This window comes from Ovis aries, chromosome 3 (genome assembly GCF_016772045.2).
Source record: "Ovis aries strain OAR_USU_Benz2616 breed Rambouillet chromosome 3, ARS-UI_Ramb_v3.0, whole genome shotgun sequence".
Taxonomy (NCBI): Eukaryota; Metazoa; Chordata; class Mammalia; order Artiodactyla; family Bovidae; genus Ovis; species Ovis aries.
In genome coordinates this window covers 146198048-146222259 of record NC_056056.1, presented here as the reverse complement: position 1 = coordinate 146222259, position 24212 = coordinate 146198048, and the positions used below count along the sequence as shown (strand labels likewise).

Here is a 24212-nt window from a genome sequence, read left to right as displayed (position 1 = left end):
AATATAAGAATGGACATACGCTACAAGACCATAGTGTATATGTATGTGTGTACTATTTTACCATTTCCATGTCATAAATCTATCTTTCCACTATATACAGTTAAGGTTTTATATATTGCAGTTAATATTTCATGGAGTTGGATTCTGAAACTCAAAGAATATTATATATGCAACTATTTATAGTAGTCAAATCTTGTTGGCTCTATTTGGTGATCTGATAACCTAAAATTTACTCCTTACTAAGTCAAGTTAACTTAGCCATAACTATATCTCAGTTTACTTGTTTAAAATTTGAGAGTAATAATTCTTGTGCCACCTACTTCACAGACCTTGTTATGAGATTCAAATTTAATGTTTTTAAATTATAAAATGGATATTTAATTTAAAAGGACTATTATTAAAGTAAATAAAATGTATTCAATGCATTTAATATTATATTTTGAATCATCATTAAAACAAATAAAGTATATCTCACTTCATTAAGGATTTTTTTATTCACGACTATTGAATTCACCTCTGATTTATGCACAGGAAAAAGATCTAGGGGACAATCTCATCATTTACAATCACTACATTTTTCTATGGATTTGGGTGTTCTACAATTTCTTGCAAAGAGGAAACTCTTATTTGAACCAGTTTGTTTATTTATTAGAAATACTTATATTTAACTGTATCAATAAAAATGTTGATTCAATTTTATAACAACACTTGATATGCAACAGATTGCCTAGTGCCTAGCACAGGATATGTGTCCAACAAATATTTGAGGAATGAGAAAGTAAAAGAGTAAATAAATGTGTTCATTAAATTGATAGATACATAGTGATTATAATTTTAACAAAAGATAAATTTCCTGTTTAGATCTTGTTTTATTAAATAGAAGCATTAATTCATTAATGTGTAAAACTTTCTAAACCTCTGGGTCCTCAGAAAAGGGAAAAATGATTCTTTGATTCCAAGTAATTTTGAGAACCATCAGAAACTGAGTTACACGTATCACAAAATAGAAATCATATATGTGCATATTCGGTAAGAGGATAAATAAAGGCCCATCATATGAAGAGTGAGTACTATTGAGAAAATATAGGATATCTAATAATAGACATGGTGTGGATTTTTAAATAAATAATAAAGTGGGAATACTCTGAAGAGAAAAACCTCATTAAATGTTAAATATGATATTGAATGAATCTCAGTAGACTAGAAAGGTAAGCATAAAAATAGACAAGCATGCTAGACCATAGTAGGGAATATATGAGTCCACAGTATAACGTGGTATAAATTTCTTTCTAAAAGAATTTAATATATAGGTTACTATAGGTGTCAAACAAAAGTTAGAAGCTATTGTGATTTTATTGGTATAGGTAAATTCTGTTCTAACGAGGTTAATTAACAACAAGAACAACAACAAAAAGTACAAACATCTTCAAAAAAGTTTGTAGACAGAGAGCACTTAAGTACTTCAAATATATTTCAAGGAGAAATGTAAAATTATTTATCAAGCTTGGGTAAGTGGTATATTTCAAAGTAATACAATGAAACTGATCAAATGCACTATAATTGGCCAAAACAAATCCCCCCTGTAATATGGTCCAGACTCTCTTGAGGCAAAGAAAAAAATCCCAGACACCTATCAATAAAAGCAATGTTTTTGAAACAGTCCTGGTATTTACTCTTCCTAAAAAATAATTTTATAATAATTTATTATTTTAGCCAGACAGCAAGGCTATGAGGAAAATGGCTGCTGACTTCTTCAGAGATGGTTAATTTTACCATTTGCAGGGAGTAAGGGAAGACAGATAATCCACTGAATGCCCGTGAGAACTGGGTCAGAGTATGGCTCTTGATTGCCTAAATTAAGCTTCATTCTTAAGTCTGATCAGCAGGCCAGCAACCACACCAATTGTGGGACAGTTTCGGTAGTTCCGGGGTGGAAAAGGAAGTTAGAAGATCAGTTCTGCCTTCCTATTGCTAAATGGACTGCAAGGAGATCAAACCAGTCAATCCTAAGGGAAATCAGTCCTGAATATTCATTGAAAGGACTAATGCTGAAGATGAGGCTCCAATACTTTGGCCACCAAAGAACTGACTCATTGGAAAAGACCCTGATGCTGGAAAAGATTGAAGGCAGGAGGAGAAGGGGATAACAGAGGATGAGATGGTTGGATGGCATCACCGACTTGACGGACATGAGTTTGAGTAAGCTCCGGGGGGTGGTGATGGACAGGGAAGCCTGGGGTGCTGCAGTCCATGGGGTCACAAAGAGTAAGACATGACTGAGAGACTGAGCTGAACTGATTGCTATACATCCTTGGGCGAGTCAACCTAGCTAAACCTCTGTGTCCTTGTTTTAAAATGACAATAGTGATCTCTAGCTTTGATTTAGTGAGAAAAGATAGCCTCCAACATATTGCAATTATTCTTTTGTCCAAGTAGATGGCTTATCAGTAGACAAAAATCTATTAAATAAATTTATATTATCAATATTACAAGTCCCACAAGGGCAACGACCAAATTTGTCTTGTTTAGTGGCACATAGAAGTGGCACCCACTCCAGTACTCTTGCCTGGAAAATCCCATGGACGGAGGAGCCTGGTAGGCTGCAGTCCATGGGGTCGCAAAGAGTCAGACACGACTGAGAGACTTCACTTTGACTTTTCATTTTCACGTGTTGGAGAAGGAAATGGCAACCCACTCCAGTGTTCTTGCCTAGAGAATCCCAGGGATGGGGTAGCCTGGTGGGCTGCCGTCTATGGGGTCGCACAGAGTCAGACATGACTGAAGCAACTTAGCAGCAGCAGAAGATAACTCAGTAAACTGAAGGGGAGGCCCAATTTTGATCCGTTGGTCAGGAAGATCCATGGAAAATGGGATGGCTACCCACTCCACTATTCTTACCTGGAGAACCCATGGACAGAAGAGCCTGACAGGCTACAGGCCATGGTGTTGCAAAGAGTAGGACACACTGAGCAACTAACACTTTCACATTGAATATTTAGGAAAATACCCAGTGGGCCTTAAATCAGCCAGAGCAATTATTCTGTAGTACAAGATTTATGTTTTTACCAACATCATGGCAATAACTTCTCTGACCCAACTTTTCTCCCTTTAAGATTCAAAGAGTAAAACATTATCCTGTTCCTCTTCTCTAATGAGTGGTACACAGAAAAATTTCTTAGAATTTAGAGAAACTGAGTAATATGGTAGTTAAAATAGCCTGACCAAAGTCATATTAATATTTAGTCTAGAATTAAATATACAGGTCTCCACACTGACATAACTATGGAGTACTCAGAATATTCTGAATTAGTTTTGTGTGTGATATCTTGAAATATTGTATAGCTAAGAAAATTCTTCTGTAAGGAAATCTGTACTTTCCTGACTCTGATTTTTTTTTTTTTTGGAATTTGTGTCCAGAAATCATTACAAAAATATTAATTTTCTTTTTAAGTGAGAATACAAAAATTATTTCAACACTAGACTAACTCACATCTGTTAAATATACTATAAATATTATTTTGATTCACAGTCTGTTAAAATATATGATAAATGTTATTTCTAAATACTATAAACATAGAATTATTTGTTTCCCAATTCCAAAAACCTGATTTCAGCAATTTAAGCAGCCTCCAAAGTTTCTGCTTATTTTGTTTCTTCTGTGGTTTTTACCTGACCTTCTTAAATCAGCATAAGGACAACAATTAATATTAATAGAATCATTCACTTCATGGCAAATAGATGGGGAAACAGTGGAAACAGTAAAAGACTTCATTTTCTTGGGCTTCAAAAATCACTGCAGAGGGTGACTGCAGCCATGAAATTTTAAAAATGCTTGCTCCTTGGAGAAAAAGTTATGATAAACCTATTCAGCATATTAAAAAGCAGAGACATTTCTTTGCCAACAAAGGTCCTTATAATCAAAGCTATGATTTATCCAGTAGTCATGTATGGATGTGAGGGTTGGGACCATAAAGAAGGCTAAGCACTGAAGAACTGATGCTTTTGAACCATGGTGTTGGGGATGACTTTTGAGAGTCACTTGGACAGAAAGGAGATCAAACCAGTCAATCCTAAAAGAAATCAACCCTGAATATTCATTAGAAGGACAGATGCTGAAGCTGAAGTCTCTTTGGCCACCTGATGCAAAGAGTCAACTCATTGGAAAAAATCCTGATGCTGGGAAAGATTGAAGGCAAGAGGAGAAGGGGACAACAGAGGATGAGATGGTTGGATGGCATCACCGACTCAATGGGCTTGAGTTTGAGCAAGCTCTAGGAGATGTTGAAGGACAGGGAAGCCTGGCATTCTGCAGTCCAGCCACAAAGATTTGGACATGACTAAGCAACAGCAACAAGAATCATTCACAGATACAAAGGTCTAGAAAGATGTATACTAACAACAAGAATGTTGAGTTGGAGAAATATGGTGATTTCATTTTCTTTCATACTTTGTATTTTTATTTTTGGAAAACAAACAGTAAACTTCTATAATTAAAAAGTTCAGATGGAAAAACAGAATAATCATCTTCATTTACTTTTATGAGACTGTATCTTGCTGGAGAAAATTATATAGCTAATTTAAGTGGAATCCCCCGGACTATTATTTTCAATCATACTGGATGTATATAGTATGCAATTCTTTTAGTTTTTCATATTCAGCTCTTGTTCATGCTCCATTTAGCAGCGTTACCAGTCGATCACCTTGAGTTCCATTAAGCAAAATGGTGTCAGGTCATGATTATTTCATTTTAAAAATATCTTGATTTTCCACCATCTTGCATCTAAATCTTTTCTAACTTGAACTAAGAGATCTTTTTCTGAGGGTACCTTTTTTTTTAATTCCCCTGAGGGTATTTTTTCCCTCTGTCACTATCTCCCTAGTGACAGTTGTCTTCACATGGTTATAATGTTTTAAAGGGGATTAGGATTTTGAGACTGAGAAGTATGTATCACCCAGCGTTCCTTCTCATACATTACTGCTGTGCATGACTACTGGATTGCCATCCCTCAAAACATAAAGGGGAGATCCTAATGGAAAACTGGGAAAAGCAGCAATTTAATGAGGAAATTCAACTTTTGCCCTAATCAGCCAGTATGCTTAGCCAAAGGAATTTACAACAGTTAAAAGTTACCATATGATCTGCTTCTTAATATTTAAGAAAACAAGTAAAATGCCTTTTTTCCTTTTCTGTAGTTTTTACTTTTTAATGTGGCCAGGATAGGTTGCATAAACTCATTTCTAAATCTGTCATGTACAATAGGAGAATAGAAAGATATAAAGCCACAGTACAGTTGATTTTACCTTTTAAATGCAATAGAGAAGATGGAATTTGAAACTATTAGACCTGGATTCAAAATCCTAATTCTACTTAGTCATGAAATTCTAAGCAAGTCATTTAAACTGAGTTGCATTTAGCCCATAATTAATTAAAAGAATATTAGTAATTCATGAATAATTAAGAAACAGATATTATTGCTTAGCATCACTTTATATTCAAACTACAGTAGCTTTTGGAAAATTTGTGCTGTTTATCTTGGCCTGCTTCCAACATTTGCTCTACAAAAGCCTAGATTAGATTATGTGCTAGTTTATTTCTAGAAAACAAGACTTTTCCTTTTGGAGAAGAGCTTAAAACTGAGTCAATAATATTTGAAAAGCCTAGATTAGGTTATAGACTAGCTTACCACCAGAAAACAAAATCTTTGCTTTTGGAGAGAGTTTAATACTTAGTCAACAATATTTTCTTCTAGATGATCTTAGCTACCGCTGGCTTCTAAATGAATTTCCTGTATTTATCACAATGGATAAACGAAGATTTGTGTCTCAGACAAATGGCAATCTCTACATTGCTAATGTTGAGGCATCTGACAAAGGCAACTATTCTTGCTTTGTATCCAGTCCCTCGATTACAAAGAGTGTGTTCAGCAAATTTATCCCGCTCATTCCACTACCTGAACGTAAGTATGTTTGTTCCTCTGTTTTTGTAAGGTTCTCTACTTATGACATACTTATAATAATGAAAAGAAATATCCAGTGGGCAAACCAGCTGACTGCTTCACCAGGACAAATAGAGGACATATACTTTGAAAGTCTTGATTTTTCCTTAGATTTTCACCTAGAGAAGAATTACATCATAAAGTGTTCTAAGGTGGCTGAGTTTGGATTGGTTGCCTCCAGTTCAGTGAGTGTATAGAAACCCAATTGATTTACTAGCAAAATGCCAATATATTGGTTATAAATGGGAATCACCACCATCTTTTTTTTGTTTTTTGGTCAGTCCTACTTCTTAGTCAATTCATGAAAGTGAATGAATGATTATATCAAAACAAGCTGCAGTGATTACAGAATTAGGGTGGAAGGAAAGGCAATCAGATCATTTTTTATTTTTAAGAACTTATTTACATGAAGCAAATAAGTATATAAATTGCCTTTCTTTTGTAAGTAGTGTAGGGTATGACTGCTGTGGTACCTTATTGAATGACAGTTAAGAGTTAACACACTCTGAACTGGCCTTTCTTCAGGCTTCAGTTGAATGAACTGCATTTCATTTTTTAATGGACCTCTTCCTGCGAAAATCAGAATACAGTGCTTTCTTACTTCAGGTTATTTTTATCTCAGTCCTGCTGCAACACTCATATCACTCAATTCAAGCTTCTGAGGAAATACTGGCTCTGTTGTTGACGGACTTAGGTTTCGGTCTTACCTCTAAGTTTTGTATAATAATGGTGGCAAGTCTATCATATCACAGACATTCTATTTTATTATTATTCTCAAGATAGCAGTCACATGATTAGTATTCAATAAACATCTTCTTATTATCTGGCTTTTTTTTCCCCCTCTCAAATCTTAGGAAATACTCTCACCACTACCTCACGGAGTGAAAAGGAACCACATCATGTGAAAACTTCCTGCATTTTCTTCCCTCAAAATTCAGTGCTTCTTACCTTCTTTCTCAGTGGAAAAAGTGTTTTTCCTGCTGCTCAAGCTAATTGCTCCAGCTGCTCTGATTTACATTCCATTTGCTTCATTTAAGGCTGTCATTGCATCACTGTTTCTTTTCTGAATCTTCAAACGGTCCTCCATTTGTTTTCCTCTGCATATTCTTTTGTATTCAATGCAAACAGTCTTGAGTAATCAAAACCACTTCTTACTTGCTAAACCCAAAGGACATTTTCAGGTCTGATTCTGTATGAAATTTGACCCTTGTTGATCTCTCCTGCCTCTCTTGAAATCTCCTTTCTTTTCCTATTTTTTATGACTATTTCTGCCTCTGCTTATTTCCCAGCTGCCTCGGTGACAAACTCTATGCAGTATCCTTCATCAGATCTTCCTCATTCTAATATTTCTTTCCAATCTTTTTCTAGATAGTCTCATTCATTTCCACCTTTATTTCACTGGAAGCCCTATGTGCTGACCCGAGATTCACTTCTCCAAAACTTTTCCCTAATCCTACCTGCATTCTGGGCTTGACACACAGAAGCTTCTCAAGAGTGTTAGATTTGAAATATTCCAAACACATCTTTCATCTCCTCTCTAAACCTCCTCTTCTGGTGTTCTTCATCTCATTGAATAATACTATCATATTTCTCACCAGTAACTCAGGAGAGACTTTTAATCGTCAACTCCTTTCCACTGATATCCTGAGGACAGTGAACACAGCAGTTCTCATTTAGGACATAAGCACTTGGGGAGTTTGAGGAAAATGTGAACCCAAAGATAATGATTCATCTGACCCAGGATGTGACCCAGTAATCTATAGGTTCAGTGAGTATCCCAAGAGATTTTAATGAATTGGATTTTTGATCTGTATCTTGAGACAACATTGATCCAAGAAGCAGTTCTTTTGATTCTGGTTCTAAAACACAACTTAGGTCTGTGTTTTCCTTTCTGTCCCCACTGTGACTCTGCTCTTGTTCAGGCCCTCACTTAGACCTCTGACTCTCTGCTATATTTTTCTTCTCCCTATTCCTTCCCTTAAAACTGCCAACAAATCTTCTACTTAAACTAAAGGTAAAATTTATATTTTGTCTCTTAACAAACCCTATTAATAGCTAACCATTGAGGAAATTGGTCTCAAAATCTTTAATATCAGTTTTAAACCTTTCTATATTGTAGATTCAAGTTCATCTTCAACTATATACACTTCAATATCATTTTGATTCCTAGACTTTTTATAATTGCCTACACACTCCTGAAGTTGTGTCAAAGTATGCTATTTCCTCAACTTGAACTGGTCTGGTTCAAATGTCCTCTTTGCCTGAGATTCCCTCAGCCCTTATTTATTTCCAACAATCCTCCTTGGCCACCATTTTTTTAGAACAATTACTATTGATTTGGTTTATATTTCAGGTCTTTGTGTATCTATTTGTCTTTCAAGTGTTCTAGAGTATAAAGTACACACTCATGTTATGATTCTAAGCAGTGTATTTAGCCTTTTTGCTCTGCTTGCTAATTTTGGTTTTTCTTAAATTAGGAACAACAAAACCATATCCTGCTGATATTGTAGTTCAGTTCAAGGATGTATATGCATTGATGGGCCAAAACGTGACTTTAGAGTGTTTTGCACTTGGCAAGTGAGTATGCTCACAGTTTTCATTAATGTATATAGAGTTTAAATCTTGTATTGTTAGGAAATACATGTTTAAAATATTTAGCTATAAACATATAGTAAATTGCCTTTTAAGTGCTGTGGACCATTAGCTCTTATTATCTTCTATTTAAGTCCTGTTCCTGATATCCGATGGCGAAAAGTCCTAGAACCAATGCCAAGCACAGCTGAGATCAGCACCTCTGGAGCTGTCCTCAAGATCTTCAATATTCAGCTGGAAGATGAAGGCATATACGAATGTGAGGCTGAGAACAATAGAGGAAAGGATAAACACCAGGCAAGAATTTATGTTCAAGGTAGATACATTGTTTTAATTTTCCACATATTTAATCAATATCTTCCTTAAAACCATTTTCTCACTTGAAAAACTAGCATAAAATGATTAAGCTTAAAAATAGTAATGTGTATTACACTGCAAAAAACGATAAAATATTGATCTTTATGTCTAACTAAGTCACAAACATGAGTAGAGAAGTTAGGAATTTATGCCACTGGTATTACAGGAACATGAATGGATCAATAGTAGTGTTCTTGATACTTTTCAGAAAATACAATTCATATGGCTTGTTGACTTTCTTCAGGCTCTTTCTTATTTGTAGAATAACCTATGCATTATGACATAGTTTAAGCCAGTGATTCACAAACTTTACCATGTTTTAAAATCATCTGGAGGGCTTATTTAAAGACATAAATTGCTGGTTCTTATACTCAAGAGTTTCTGAGTTAGAAGGTCTATTTGGGGTGTGAGAATTTGTATTTATAAAAAGTTCTTAGGAGATAATGCTACTTGTCCAGGAGCCACTCTTAGAGAATTACTGGTTTAAGGAAAGTTTTTCTTTGACACAAGTTTTTGATACAAGTATTTAATTGAAATAAGCTTTATTTGGGAGGAGAGAATATAGTTTCTCAGCCAAAGCTTAAAACTTTACATACTGAAATCCTTCCTACAATGTTCTCCAATGTGAAATTTGCAGGTCACACCTGAATAAACATCTAAGGCTTCAATAAGGTCATTCACTGAAAGGATGAATGTACACAGAGTGCGTCCTCAGAGGCAGACACAGTAGGAGCTAGAAGAGTTAAATATAGGAAATATTTTGTCCTTGAGGAGTTCATACTCTAGTCATACCATATGAAAAACCTCCAAATTTATACAGTCATACACAGTCAAATAAATATCTACCCCTAATGTATATAATTATAAAGAAAATTGTGAGTACAATATGGGGAATTACATATGATATTGATAAAGCATTTAATAGAGGGGTACCTTAGTCTCATCAAAGTATGGACGATAGGAAAAACTAGAGATGATGCCAGAGCTGAACTGGAATGCCAGTAGACTAAAGGGTACTGTGGCAGTGTCGAGACCAACCCTTACCTCCTATCCCTAGACTCCAGGCCTCTGTCTATATAGGATGAAGTAAGCATCTCCAATGACCCAGCACATGCAGCCTCATCAGCACCATCTCATAACATCCACTAGAATTAGGATCGTTTTAACTTTCACCTTGTGCATTTCATTTGCCTTAAGAAACCCTTGGACCCCAGGGCCGTCTTATGGGCTACACTTTCATACCCACATAGCTCTGCATCTTTCCTACTCAGACTCTATATTCTCCTCATTCCTAACTTCTGAAGTTCTTTTAACATGCCTCTAGAACACATAGTCCATCATTATCAGAATCCCCTATATCCGTAATTTCTTTGCACATTCCCTTTACTTATATTTTACCTGTTTTTATTTATTTATTTTTTATTCACATTCCCTTTAGTCTTTGCTGCAACTGACACTGTTTCTACTGCAGACCACTCAAGCAGTGGCTGAATTTTCTTTCACAACCCTCATCCCCAGGTGTGACTTGTACACTTGTCCTCCTTGCTCTTTATTGCTATTGCTAGACTATCTTTCTTTTCCTTTAATCATCTAGTTTATAATCTTATGTCAGGTTACCTCCCCAACCCATTGTTCTAATAGTTTCATTATTAACAGCTATCACCACTACGGGTCTTCTCATGACTTCATTCTTGGTGACATAAAAATCACATGGACTATAATAATTTTTCTAATGGTCTTGTGTCCCATTTCCTTTGAACTCCTCTCTTCCAAAGCTCTCGTTCTACAATCTTCCTCAGCAATCCACTCCCAAGGCTGAGGGTTCAGATCTTATTGTTACCAAAAGCACAATCCCTTTACAATCTTAAGTTTAAGTGTTTAAACTCTGATCACCACCTTTCAAGGTCCAATACCTAGATTCCTACGGTCCTTTTAATCTACCACCAACTATAATCAGTTGGTCTTACTCTGTTTTAACTTCCTCTCACTTTCCCTAACTTGGCCATCTCTTTCCTAAACCTGGGTTCAATCATTATCATTTCTCTGCACACCAGCTTAGCTCACTCATCTCTCTCCACTTTGTCTTGCTACTTTGGAAAAGAGTAATACTGGAAAACTCTGGCTCTCTGCCTTAGTGTCAGAACCAAGGAACTTGAATATGACTTGAAATGAGCACTGCCAAGTTGATTAGCCTATGTCTAGTTAAACATCACAGCATCACTAACTTTAAATAGGCCCTTAATGTTGCCTGGTGACTAGACTATTTTTCTTCAGATTTACTTACTCTCTCATTTTATTAGATGACCATATCATGCCTTCATGGTTTCCATTAAACCCACAGTAATTCCTTCTACAACCTTTCTCTAGGCTAATAACGTGGCTTCCTATTTTACAGAGAAAATGGTAGTAATTAAATTAGAACTCTGACAAACGTCTGTTCTGTTTCTACTAACACTTGCATCTCCACCCATCTCTTCTTACTCTAGAGTCAGCTATTCTCTGAGGACAACACCTCCACTTGGGCACTGGACTCTATCCCTCTTACACAATAAATTGAAACATAATTCTTTCAGACCTCAAATATCAGTTTGGAAGATTCATAAGAAAAAGTTCAGTTATTTTAGTGTTATTTATGAATCAGCTTTCCAACAAAACATGGTTCACAAATAGAAAAACAATTATAAATTGAATTAGAATTACCTTGTCTCTAATAATGTAAAGTTTACCTACAGACCTATATACAACTTTGATGATTCTATCATTGATTCTAAGACTCAGAGAGTATCTGATGTATTCTCCAGAAGAAAGTCAACTAAGTATAATATTTGTCATCTTGAGTTGATGACGAATGCTGAGACTTGCATTTGCATTTACAATGTTCTTTACTTTTTAGCATTTCCTGAGTGGGTGGAACACATCAATGACACAGAGGTGGATATAGGCAGTGATCTCTACTGGCCTTGTGTGGCCACGGGGAAGCCCATTCCTACCATCCGATGGCTGAAGAATGGATATTCGGTATGTGTGTTCAAGTGCTTTGCAGTTCTTGAGCCTATGTTCAGGTAACATTTCCTATAATCCCAGGAAAAATTAGCAGGAGTGGCATGTAGGCCCTGAAATATAAAAGTTTCCTTTTAAAAAAAACAACAAAAAAGTGAACATGAAGTATCTTTTTTCAGCTTAAACAGTTTTCTGTAATCTTATGTCTACCTTCTCTTTCTCTCTCCTTATTGTCTCCTTTGTTCCACTTCCCCCTTCTTCCTTTGCATCCATCTCCACTACCTGATATTGTCCTCTTTTTCTTACCACTGTTTCCCTGACCCCACAGAAACAGAGGTAAGAGTGAAGGTCCTACCTTTAGCCCTGGGGACAAGTAGCAGCAGTGGGGTCCTTCTCTACCTTCCCACTGTAATCTCTCAGCTGGGCCGAGAGGGAAAAAAGGTGGACTCTCTGCTCTGTAGGATGAATAGAACAAGAGCCACTGGGCATGGTAAGTGGGTTTTACTTCCCCATACCATGAAAACCCCACTCCACTCGACTTAATTAACAGTGGGGGAAAAATAATGTACTTAAAATGGAAGACAACCAAGCCCAAACCCAAATGAAAGCATTTCTGTTAAAGTTTTTCAAGGAGACGTGTTTTACTTTGTGTTCTTTTCAGTATCATAGAGGGGAATTGAGGCTGTATGACGTGACCTTTGAAAATGCTGGCATGTACCAGTGCATAGCTGAAAACACTCATGGAGCAATTTATGCAAATGCCGAGTTGAAGATCTTGGGTCAGTATCACTTTTTGTTTCTGTCAACAATCAACAAGAAAGCAACACATTAAAAAGTATCTTGGGTTACCTAGTATATTTAATTTCATATTACTTTCTTGAATTAATAGTTTCTTGAATTAGAAATTAAGCATTTCTAAAATGTGGTTTGTATTAGAATGGTATTATTTTCCTTTCATTGAAGAATAGTAAATAAATTGGAAGCAGTATAAAGTATAAAGGTTTTTAAAATGTTTTTAATGGTAAAGCAAACTTTACACATGTCAGTTTTTGCAAGTCTTGCTTTCTCCTATGTCTGGGCAACTAAACACTGCCAGAACATCACATAGTACAGCTGCTCTCTCAGTGCCTGTGAGGCAGCCTCAGAGAGTCTTTGGCACTTAGTAGCTTTATCAGTCGGAGAAGGCAATGGCATCCCACTCCAGTACCCTTGCCTGGGAAATCCCATGGGTGGAGGAGCCTGGTAGGCTGCAGTCCATGGGGTCGCGAAGAGTCCGACACGACTGAGTGACTTCACTTTCACTTTTCACTTTCATGCATTGGAGAAGGAAATGGCAACCCACTCCAGTGTTCTTCCCTGGAGAATCCCAGGGACGGGGGAGCCTGGTGGGCTGCCGTCTATGGGGTCGCACAGAGTCAGACACGACTGAAGTGACTTAGTAGCAGCTTTATCAGTCCCTGGGTTTCATATCCTACAATTGCTGTTCAAAACTTCAGTCCCCTTACCCTACACTGAGTTTCTTCTTCATGAAAATTGAAAATCATGGAGATAAAATGTTTTGACTTCCCATCCTTCATTCAAAACTATCTAAATCTTTATTACACTTGTCTTTTAGATACTCTTTATCCAGAGGATGATGTTCTCTGTATTCAACACATATCCCTTCTCTTTGTGTGTATATGTGTGTGTGTGTGAGTGTGTAAATATGTGTATGTGTATCTCTCAAGATGCCTCTCTTTCTGGTCATGTTTTCCTCTCGAATTCTCCTCTCCATTGTGTTTAGTGACCCAGTGCTGATACTTCCTATATTATTTCTTCTTGATCACATCATTTTCTCCTTTTCATCCTTCCCTTTGCTCAGTTGAAAATCTTGCTCTTTTCCAGAGTTCCATTGCTCTGGCTGCATTCCATTTTCTTCCTCATTCTCGCACATATTCTGTGATATTATTCCTGAATTATTATTATTTTGAAATTAAAATTATCCTGGAGGATATCTTCTTCTCCCATTAACTATCAATGACCCCTTAATGTATATCTCTGGGTAAGATTTTTATCCTCAGCTGCTATCTCAGTATGAAAAACTTCTTAGCAAAAATGGTCATCTGGGTAAATTCATAGATATCCAAAACTTAGCATGTCTGAAATTAAAGTCACTGTTTCTCATTCATCCAGAACTTTTCCTCTTGAAATGTTTACTGTTCTATAGAATGAAACAATCCATTACATTCTTTTCCCCTATAAATCCTTTTACCCTATAAATCTTTCTGAGATTTTTTTACATTCTTATTTTCATTACAACTACCTTAAATAACACCTTACTATATCATGTCTTTTTCATACTACTTGAAGTGGCTATCATTGAGTTTAGTTATATTTTAAGTAATTAATCCAGTTGGGCAGGCTTCCTCTTCTGGATATGATTACTGAAAAGATAAAACAATAACTCAGTGCAGCTTATTTGATTTTTGCTACACCAAAGGGTAGTTCTTTAAAGCAGTTGTACCACTACAAATTGAGTGACACTAAAAGAATGTGAAAGGCAGTGAAATAATAATCAGAAAGTATTAAAGAAAACTATCTTTTAAAAGAGTTGAAGCCTTCTTAATTTTAACTTTCCCTGATTCTTCTTAAATTTTAAGGATCATATTCCCTTTCTTCCCCTTAAAGTCAAATTCCTTGCTTATATATTCAATCTAGCTTCTTTGGGTATCAAGCAGATGTTTAGGCTTAGGCTTCATACTGTTATCACTTTGGTGAAAAGTACAAAGAAATCATTTTGACTTTTAGGAAAGATATTTGGTAAGTTTCAATTATATCCCAAATGTAAATTCTTTTGTTTTCTATTGTAATTTCTTCTTTTTTTAAAAATTAGTTTATCATTTTTTTAATTGGAGGATAATTGCTTTATAATATTGTGATGGTTTTTGTAACACATAAACATAAATTGGCATACATGTGTAACCCCCATCCTCAGGCCCCCTCCCACCTCGCTCTCTATCCTATCCCTCTAGGTTTTCCCAGAGCACCAGCTTTGGGTGACTGTAATTGTTATACATGACAAAATGATAAGAAAATACAACAGTTCAGATTGAAAGATCTCTTTGTCTTCAAGCCAAAAATCTTCCAATCATTTAATGTCTATTAATGTACTAATTAAGCAAACTGAGCATTTTGAGATTGAGATCAATTCCTAAGCATCTTTATATTTGTTTCAATCTATTTTTTTGTTTATTGCCTATAGAACTGCTATTTCTCATTCTTCTTTCCTGAGTTATTTAGTTAACTTTTATTTATCTATGAGATGATTATTGTGTACTTTTGCTGTACCATATGTTAGTCTATATTAGCCTTGTCTAACTCAGTGAAACTAAGCCATGCCCTGTGGGGCCACCCAAGATAGGCGGGTCATGGTGGAGAGGGCTGACAGAATGTGGTCCACTGGAGAAGGGAATGGCAAACCACTTCAGTATTCTTGCCTTGAGAACCCCCAAAACAGTATGAAAGGGCAAAATGATAGGACACTGAAAGAGGAACTCCCCAGGTCAGTAAGTGCACAGTATGCTACTGGAGATCAGTGGAGAAATAACTCCAGAAAGTATGAAGGAATGGAGCTAAAGCAAAAACAACAGCCAGTTGTGGATGTGACTGGTGACAGAAGCAAGGTCCGAGGCTGTAAAGAGCAATATTGCATAGGAACCTGAAACGTTAGGTCCATAAATCAAGGCAAATTGGAAGTGGTCAAACAGGAGATGGCAAGAGTGAATGCTGACATTCTAGGAATCAGTGAACTAAAATGGACTGGAATGGGTGAATTTAACTCAGATGACCATTATATGTACTACTGTGGGCAGGAATCCCTTAGAAGAAATGGAGTAGCCATCATGGTCAACAAAAGAGTCCAAAATGCAGAGCCAGACATCCCGGAATGTGAAATCAAGAGGGCCTTAGAAAGCAACACTACGAACAAAGCTAGTGGAGATGATGGAATTCCAGTTGAGCTATTTCAAATCCTGAAAGATGATGCTGTGAAAGTGCTGCACTCAATATGCCAGCAAATTTGGAAAACTCAGCAGTGGCCACAGGACTGGAAAAGGTCAGTTTTCATTCCAGTCCCAAAGAAAGGCAATGCCAAAGAATGCTCAAACTACCGCACAATTGCACTCATCTCACACACTAGTAAAGTAATGCTCAAAATTCTCCAAGCCAGGCTTCAGCAATACGTGAACCATGAACTTCCAGATGTTCAAGCTGGTTTTAGAAAAGGCAGAGGAACCAGAGATCAAATTGCCAGCGTCCGCTGGATCATGGAAAAAGCAAGAGAGTTCCAGAAAAACATCTATTTCAGCTTCATTGATGATGCCAAAGCCTTTGACTGTGTGGATCACAATAAACTGTGGAAAATTCTGAGAGAGATGGGAATACCAGACCACCTGACCTGCCTCTTGAGAAACCTATATGCAGGTCAGGAAGCAATAGTTAGAACTGGACATGGAACAACAGACTGGTTCCAAATAGGAAAAGGAGTACGTCAAGGCTGTATATTGTCACCCTGCTTAGTTAACTTACATGCAGAGTACATCATGAGAAACACTGGGCTGGAAGAAGCACAAGCTGGAATAAAGATTGCCGGGAGAAATATCAATAACCTCAGATATGCAGATGACACCACCCTTATGGCAGAAAGTGAAGAGAAGCTAAATAGCCTCTTGATGAAAGTGAAAGAGGAAAGTGAAAAAGTTGGCTTAAAGCTCAACATTCAGAAAACGAAGATCATGGCATCTGGTCCCATCACTTCATGGGAAACAGATGGGGAAACAGTGGAAACAGTGTCAGACTTTATTATGGGGGGCTCCAAAATCATTGCAGATGATTATTGCAGCCATGAAATTAAAAGATGCTTATTCCTTGGAAGGAAAGTTATGACCAAACTAGATAGCATATTCAAAAGCAGAGACATTACTTTGCCAACAAAAGTCCGTCTAGTCAAGGCTAGATTTGTCCAGTAGTCATGTATGGATGTGAGAGTTGGACTGTGAAGAAAGCTGAGTGCTGAAGAATTGATGCATTTGAACTGTGGTGTTGGAGAAGACTCTTGAGAGTCCCTTGGACTGCAAGGAGATCCAACCAGTCCATTCTAAAGAGGTCAGTCCTGGATGTTCTTTGGAAGGAATGATGCTAAAGCTGAAACTCCAGAACTTAGTATTTTGGCCACCTGATGTGAAGAGTTGACTCATTGGAAAAGAGTCTGATGCTGGGAGGGATTAGGGGCAGGGAGGAGAAGTGGACAACAGAGGATGAGATGGCTGGGTGGCATCACTGACTCGATGGACATGAGTTTGAGTGAACTCCGGGAGTTGGTGATGGACAGGGAGGCATGGTATGCTGCGATTCATGGGGTTGCAAAGAGTCGGACACAATTGAATGACTGAACTGAACTGAACTGAAGCTCAATAAAGAGAAAAGATAATATGCATACATGCACATGTGTATATATATGTATGTATATGTATACATACACATATATATGAACATAGTCTAGATTCTGTCACTAGAAATTCAAATATTACATAAGCATAAAGTCATTCTAATGACTGGACAAAAGCAACTATTTCATTAAAACTAAACTGATTCAAGAAAAATTCTCATTTTATAAATGAATTTAGACTTTTTAAATATAATTCTATTACATTTTCTCTCATTTTACAAACATTATGCTACCCATAATATTTATTGAACCTAGACAGAGTACCACATGCTGTGTCTGGTATACAACACAAGTTGGTTGTTTGCTTATATATTTATTGTCAATTATAAAACACAAACTAAAAGAACAATGGAATAACCTATATCTTTTCCATAAGAAGTGTGTTCCTCAGAGTATGTTCCTCACTTCCTAGAAGTGCTGAATTTCAGTTTCACCCCAGACCTACTGAGATCTCAGCAGCATTTTTGTCGAGATCCTCCTATGGTTCTGATGCTCTGATAAAATTTGAGAATCATGGAACTAGATGATGAAGCACCAAGACCTGGATAAAGATATACTTAGACTCAGAAAAAGCTGTAGAAAGGACAGTTACAGATGACTGGAATATGTGGAAATAGAAGGAATTCCCCCAGAGTCTGGGGGAAGATGAGTTTGAGAAATGAGTCAGATGTGGGGACACTAAAGAAAGTGAGATATCATTAAGGAAGTGATTCTAGAATCTAACCTGTTTTCATAATTTTTGTTCTATACTTTGAGGTAAGGAGATGTACCATGTACTCCTCAGTTAATTGAAAACATCATTCCCATAGCTGTTTGTAGGTTGGTCTTAAAGGCAAGGGTCTCTGTTTATTAAGGCATCTCATAGTGTCTGCACATAGTTGGTGTTCAATAAATGTTTGTATAATGACAGAGTAGTCTTCTAGTTTACTGAAAAGAGCATGCTTGTGAATCAGATGAACTAGATTCAAATGTAACTCCCACCTGATAACCCTCTGCCTGCTGTACCTTTGGCAAGTTACATAATCTTAATAGATATTAGTTTTCTCACTTGTAAACTAGAGACTGTTCAAAGTATGGTTAAAGAATACTAATTATAAATATGTGTCAGTATTAATAATGGTGCTCCATTTCCTCCAGCCTTTCACTTAACTTCCCTTGTGAAATTGAGTCAAGAAAATTGAATTAGATGTTACTTAAAAATTGCATTTGACTGCAACTAAAATTTATAATAATCCAGTTATCACCAAGAATTGCATATTTAAAATGGGCAAGATTTAATAAATATACCTTAGTGAAGTTATTAAAGCAAAGAAAAACTACTAGTATTATGTATGGAATGTCTGTTGGTCATAGTGGATAATATTTGGTGAGATGAATCCTTTCTGGCTTCCCAAGTGGCTCAGTGGTAAAGAATCCACCTGCCAATGCAGGAGACCCAGGTTTGATCCCTGGGTTGGGAAGATCCCCTGAAGAAGGAAATGGCAACCCACTCCAGTATTCTTGCCTGGGAAACCCCACGGACAGGGAATCCTGGTGGGCTACAGTCCATGAGGTCACAAAAAATCAGACACAATGACCAATAGCAACAACCCTTTCTATTGCTTATTAATCAAAAGGAAATAAAAAGTGCTATAGTATAGAAGAATTTTCTTTTTAGTGAAAAAAGAAAATAACTAGTTCTTTCTTTATAGCTTTGGCTCCAACTTTTGAAATGAATCCTATGAAGAAAAAGATCCTGGCTGCTAAAGGAGGACGGGTTATAATTGAATGCAAACCTAAAGCTGCACCCAAACCGAAATTTTTATGGAGTAAAGGCACAGAGCGGCTTGTCAACAGCAGCAGGTTAGTCCAGAATGCAGTGCAGCATTTGGAAAAGTTTACTTTGTAAAGAACCTGTTTTCACATTCATAATGTAGATATTTTTGTTCTAACTTTTCTCCACAGATGATATCACAGTTCTAAGTTAAATTGAAATACTTACCCACCACTGTCCCTATCTATTATAAACATTTAAACATCTACAATTTGTAAGGATACTTTAAAATTGAGGCCCAGAGATTTGTGATAAATTGCCCAAGGCTTCAAAAGTAATTAACAATGGGAAACAAAACAGAATCTAATTTTTTCCCTAACAAGCACATCTATAGCCATTCATATTTGATTTAATTTTATGCGATTAGTCTCTTAAACATTTCAGTGGGGAAATAAAAGGTGATTTCAAAGTACAAGTCACCTCTTCCCATCTTCCAAAGTGAACAGGAACTTCTAATCTTCCTAACTACCCATCAGTATTTTAGAGGCTTTGGGATAAAACATAAAGCATATGGCTTGCATAGACTATTTGCATAAAAGCCAAACTGAACGGTTTTTATAAGTTTCCCAGAAGAAGTTATGATTATATTGAGTACTAAAGTATGGGGAGAAGCCAGTCACATTGGGAAATAAGAGAAGTGGGATATGAAGGTTGAGGAGCAAGAAATATTTCATTCAGGGGAGTGTAGTATATGCAAAGGCCCTAAGGAAGAGGGCAGAGGGTGTATAAAGATTATAAGAACTAAAATCAGTATGGCTGTCTTTAGAGGAAAATGAAGAGTGTTAAGGGATGACACATAGTAAGCCAGATGATCAGCAGTGTTTTTTGTGCTGAGAGACTTGGTTTCATCTACGAGTAATGGAAATCTGTCTAGAGGCTTAAATAAGGAAGGGAAAAGTAGCTTTTGCTTTAAAAAATATTCTGGCAAAAATGTAAAATATAAATCTTCTTATAATAATCCAATAAAGAATGTAAGATGGGTGCTACCATCTCTACTTTTATATACCTAAAGCCTGGAAAGGTTTAAGTAACCTTCTGAAAATATGTCAAATGATCTCTAAGCTAGAACTTTGAACTTGTGCCATGTTGATATGAAATGAACGTATTTCTCTTGTTAGGATAATTGCAGGTATGACTATGTATATGACAGAAATGGAGTGGGAAGGGGTATGCAGGGACAGCAGCTGTTTCCCAGAACACATGAACTTTTATAGTTAACATGTTTGACTGAGTTATTAAGACTAACAGAATGATACCTGAAGAATTAATGTTAAAGGACAAGCCAATTTGTGCAATAAAGCATTGAAACTTTAGCAGTCAGACAACGAATGATACAGACCGTAATCAAAAGGTAGTTCCATTCTCAGGTATTCACTACTACAACAGCCTGGGCCACGGCGTTCCCAACTGGCTGCATCACTAGCTCTCTCTCCTTATTGAAAAAAATCTTGCTCTGATTCCTATGAGGACTCATGTCATAGGCCTCTGCAACCATGGATTTCTCAGAACCATGCTTCATGGATTATACTGAGATAATTTTGGCAACAAGTGACTGATTTATTAAAGACCACATGGTTCCTGGCTTCTGTGACTGTTTATGTATATCATATTTTCTGAAAATAAGACATATTTCACTTGTATATGAAATCTAAAATATGACACAAGTGAACTTATTTATAAATCAGAAACAGACTCACAGACATAGAGAAGAGACTTGTTGCCAAGGAGGAGGAGGTGGGAGGAGGGAGGGGTTGGGAGTTTGGTTTTAGTAGGTGCAAACTATTATATACAGACTGGATAAACAACAAGGTCCTACTGTAAAGCACGGAATAGTCAATATCCTGTAATAAACCAAATGGAAAACAATTTTAAAGGTTTATAAAATAAAGTAAAAATCCAGGGATAGATAATCCAATAATGACCCTAAGTACAAACATTATATAATAAAGTTATATAACAATATATAAAGTATTAATATATGTAATATAAATAATGTATGATATATCATATGTGATATTAATGTCTTATTAATTACATGTAAAAATTATAAGAAATGCGTTTTTGGTCTCCTGGCTCTAAGGAAGAGGCAGACAGTCAGAGGAAATAGATTTAAGTTCTGTCATATGAAAGATTTAGTTTACATTCATAGAAGAATTTCCTAAGTAGTAATTTATACAGAAGCTTTCACTAATGGAGGTTTTACAATATCTTTGTTTGAAAGTTTCTAAAAATAAAATATGTTTGTATTTCTCTGTAACTGTGGAAATAGCAGTCTGTTCTAACTTCTAAGTCTGAAGTTCTGAGGTCACTTTCCTGGAAGATCTGGTCTCATATCTTTCAGGCTTGTGACTAGTCTAAGTCTATCTCACAGTGGCTTAAAAATCATTTTACAGTGGTGTGTAGACAGCCACTGCTTCAGTCAGACTCCATGTAGTTCATATATTCAAAATCAGGTTGTTTCAGTGCCTCTTCAGTGTCCCATGTCTCCCTCCTTAAGGAGTTTCTGGAAAACAGTATTTTTCGTTTTGTTTTTTCCTAATGAATGTATATGTTTATTGATATGTTACCTCGTTGGAGACAGGGCTAAAAACAAAGCAGAGAAAAATTCCTGACATCTAATGCAAAGATAGATAAATAAGTAAAACTGAAGTACTTTTCTGACGAAATATGTATTAGGAAGAAAAATTCTGGGAACAGGGATAGCATGAGGAATGCCCGGACAGTAGCAGAGCCATGTGTGCCTGTGTACATCTCGTAATATCTAGAGTTGTCAGGCAAAGCTTTACTGAAGGTGCCACTGTGGAAAACCCCGAAGAATGTAGGAAATGAACTGTGAAATTTTATTGGGCCTGAAAGGACAATCTGAGGACTGTGGCCCTTACTATGCATGAGGTGGAAAAGTCACTGGAGGGTCCTGAGCTGTAGAGTGACACCAGTGAGCCAGAGAGTGATGTGATAGTAGTCATATGACATACATCTTCAGGTCTGGCTGACATGTGGGAAGGGAGACTGGAGAGACAAGGATGGCAGCAGGAAGGTAGGATGACTGTGATAGGCCAAGAAAAAGATGAAGATCGCTTTCCAAAACAATTTGATGTTGGGAAAGAATGTTCTAAACAAAGGCAGAATGTTTCATCTTTAAAAAGTCTCTGTCAAGCAATTTATATAAAATGTTAATGATACAAAGATGTTAGTGTTTTTAATCTAATACATAGAATAATAACATATTTCATTAAATTAATTTTGTGAAGTCATGTATTTTTTTCATTTCATAGAATACTCATTTGGGAAGATGGCAGCTTGGAAATCAATAACATTACAAGGAGTGATGGAGGTGTCTATACATGCTTTGTGGAAAATAATAAAGGGAAAGCTAATAGCACTGGGACCCTTGTTATCACAGGTAAGACAACATTTGATTAATTTTACATTTTTTTAAAGTTTAACAATGCTTAGTTTCTAATGTTCCATAAGACATGTGATTCTGTACTAAGCTTATAAGACAATTCATGTCTTGATGCTTCCATTTCAAAAGCCTTCTGGGAAAACTCTTGCTTTGTGAAACTATTCCTGGAATTTGATTAGTAGACATCTTACCCCTTTGCCCAGGGAACTCAATTATATTGATTTCTATTTTGTAATATACTGGATAATATGGGGTCTCCTAATTTTTTGAAATGTGCTTTACTCCTTTATTTAAAAATATTTAGATCCCACACGAATTATATTGGCCCCGATTAATGCTGATATCACTGTTGGAGAAAATGCCACCATGCAGTGTGCCGCTTCCTTTGATCCTGCCCTGGATCTGACATTTGTTTGGTCCTTCAATGGTTATGTGATCGACTTTAACAAAGAGAACATTCATTACCAGCGGAATTTTATGGTACGTGTTTTATTTATGGCATGTCCTTATTTTCATCTTATTAACATTCTAACAACCCCCATGTGTCTGCATTGGAATTTTTATTACTAAATCATATACCTGAGACTGAAAAGCAGGCAATATTTTTTTCATGGGCCTCCTTGAATTAACCATAGTATTAAGACTTTCTAAAAATTATTAGCCCTGAGGATTTTGGTAGTGAGCCACTAGGGAAGCCGAACAATACTGGAGTGGGTAGCCTATCCATTCTTCAGTGGATCTTCCTGACCCAGGAACAGAATCATGGTCTCCTGCATTGCAGGTGGATTCTTTACCAGCTGACTACCAGGAAAGCCCTCATTATGTCCATTTTCTCTTTATTGTAATACAATTTTTATATTAATGTGCACTCTACCTCATTATATCTATACTTTAGATTCTAAGTGACTTCATTTCAAATGAGGTAAGAGCAAAGAACTTATCTTTTGCTATAATGATGATTTTAAGTCATTTATTTTTTTTTTCATTGAGGGTAAGAAATAGACAAAATATATACATGGAAAGCTCAACATTCAGAAAACTAAGATCATGGCATCTGGTCCCATCACTTCATGGGAAATAGATGGGGAAACAGTTGAAACAGACTTTATTTTGGCGGGCTCCAAAATCACTGCAGATGGTGATTGCAGCCATGAAATTAAAAGACGCTTACTCCTTGGAAGCAAAGTTATGACCAACCTAGATAGCGTATTGAAAAGCAGAGACATTACTTTGCCAACAAAAGTTCATCTAGTCAAGGCTATGGTTTTTCCAGTGGTCATGTATGGATGTGAGAGTTGGACTGTGAAGAAAGCTGAGCACCAAAGAACTGATGCTTTTGAACTGTGGTGTTGGAGAAGACTCTTGAGAGTCCCTTGGACTGCAAGGAGATCCAACCAGTCCATTCTGAAGGAGATCAGTCCTGGGTGTTCTTTGGAAGGAATGATGCTCCAGTACTTTGGCCACCTCATGCAAAGAGCTGACTGATTGAAAAAGACCCTGATGCTGGGGAAGATTGAGGGCAGGAGGAGAAGGGGATGACAGAGGATGAGATGGCTGGATGGA

The 24212-nt window shown here is 36.6% G+C and overlaps 1 protein-coding gene across 4 annotated transcripts in view; it reads left to right on the top strand.

Annotated features, from left to right (window-relative positions):
- CNTN1 (contactin 1) overlaps positions 1–24212 on the top strand; it is a 417338-nt gene that overhangs the window by 251846 nt on the left and 141280 nt on the right. For all 4 annotated transcript variants that reach the window (XM_042246873.2, XM_060412756.1, XM_060412755.1 and 1 more), the window contains 8 exons: positions 5751–5957; positions 8474–8573; positions 8723–8904; positions 11839–11963; positions 12607–12724; positions 19122–19272; positions 22519–22646; positions 22954–23129. In XM_042246873.2, coding sequence (XP_042102807.1) covers positions 5751–5957; positions 8474–8573; positions 8723–8904; positions 11839–11963; positions 12607–12724; positions 19122–19272; positions 22519–22646; positions 22954–23129 — 1187 coding nt within the window. The remainder of the gene's footprint in view (positions 1–5750; positions 5958–8473; positions 8574–8722; positions 8905–11838; positions 11964–12606; positions 12725–19121; positions 19273–22518; positions 22647–22953; positions 23130–24212) is intronic.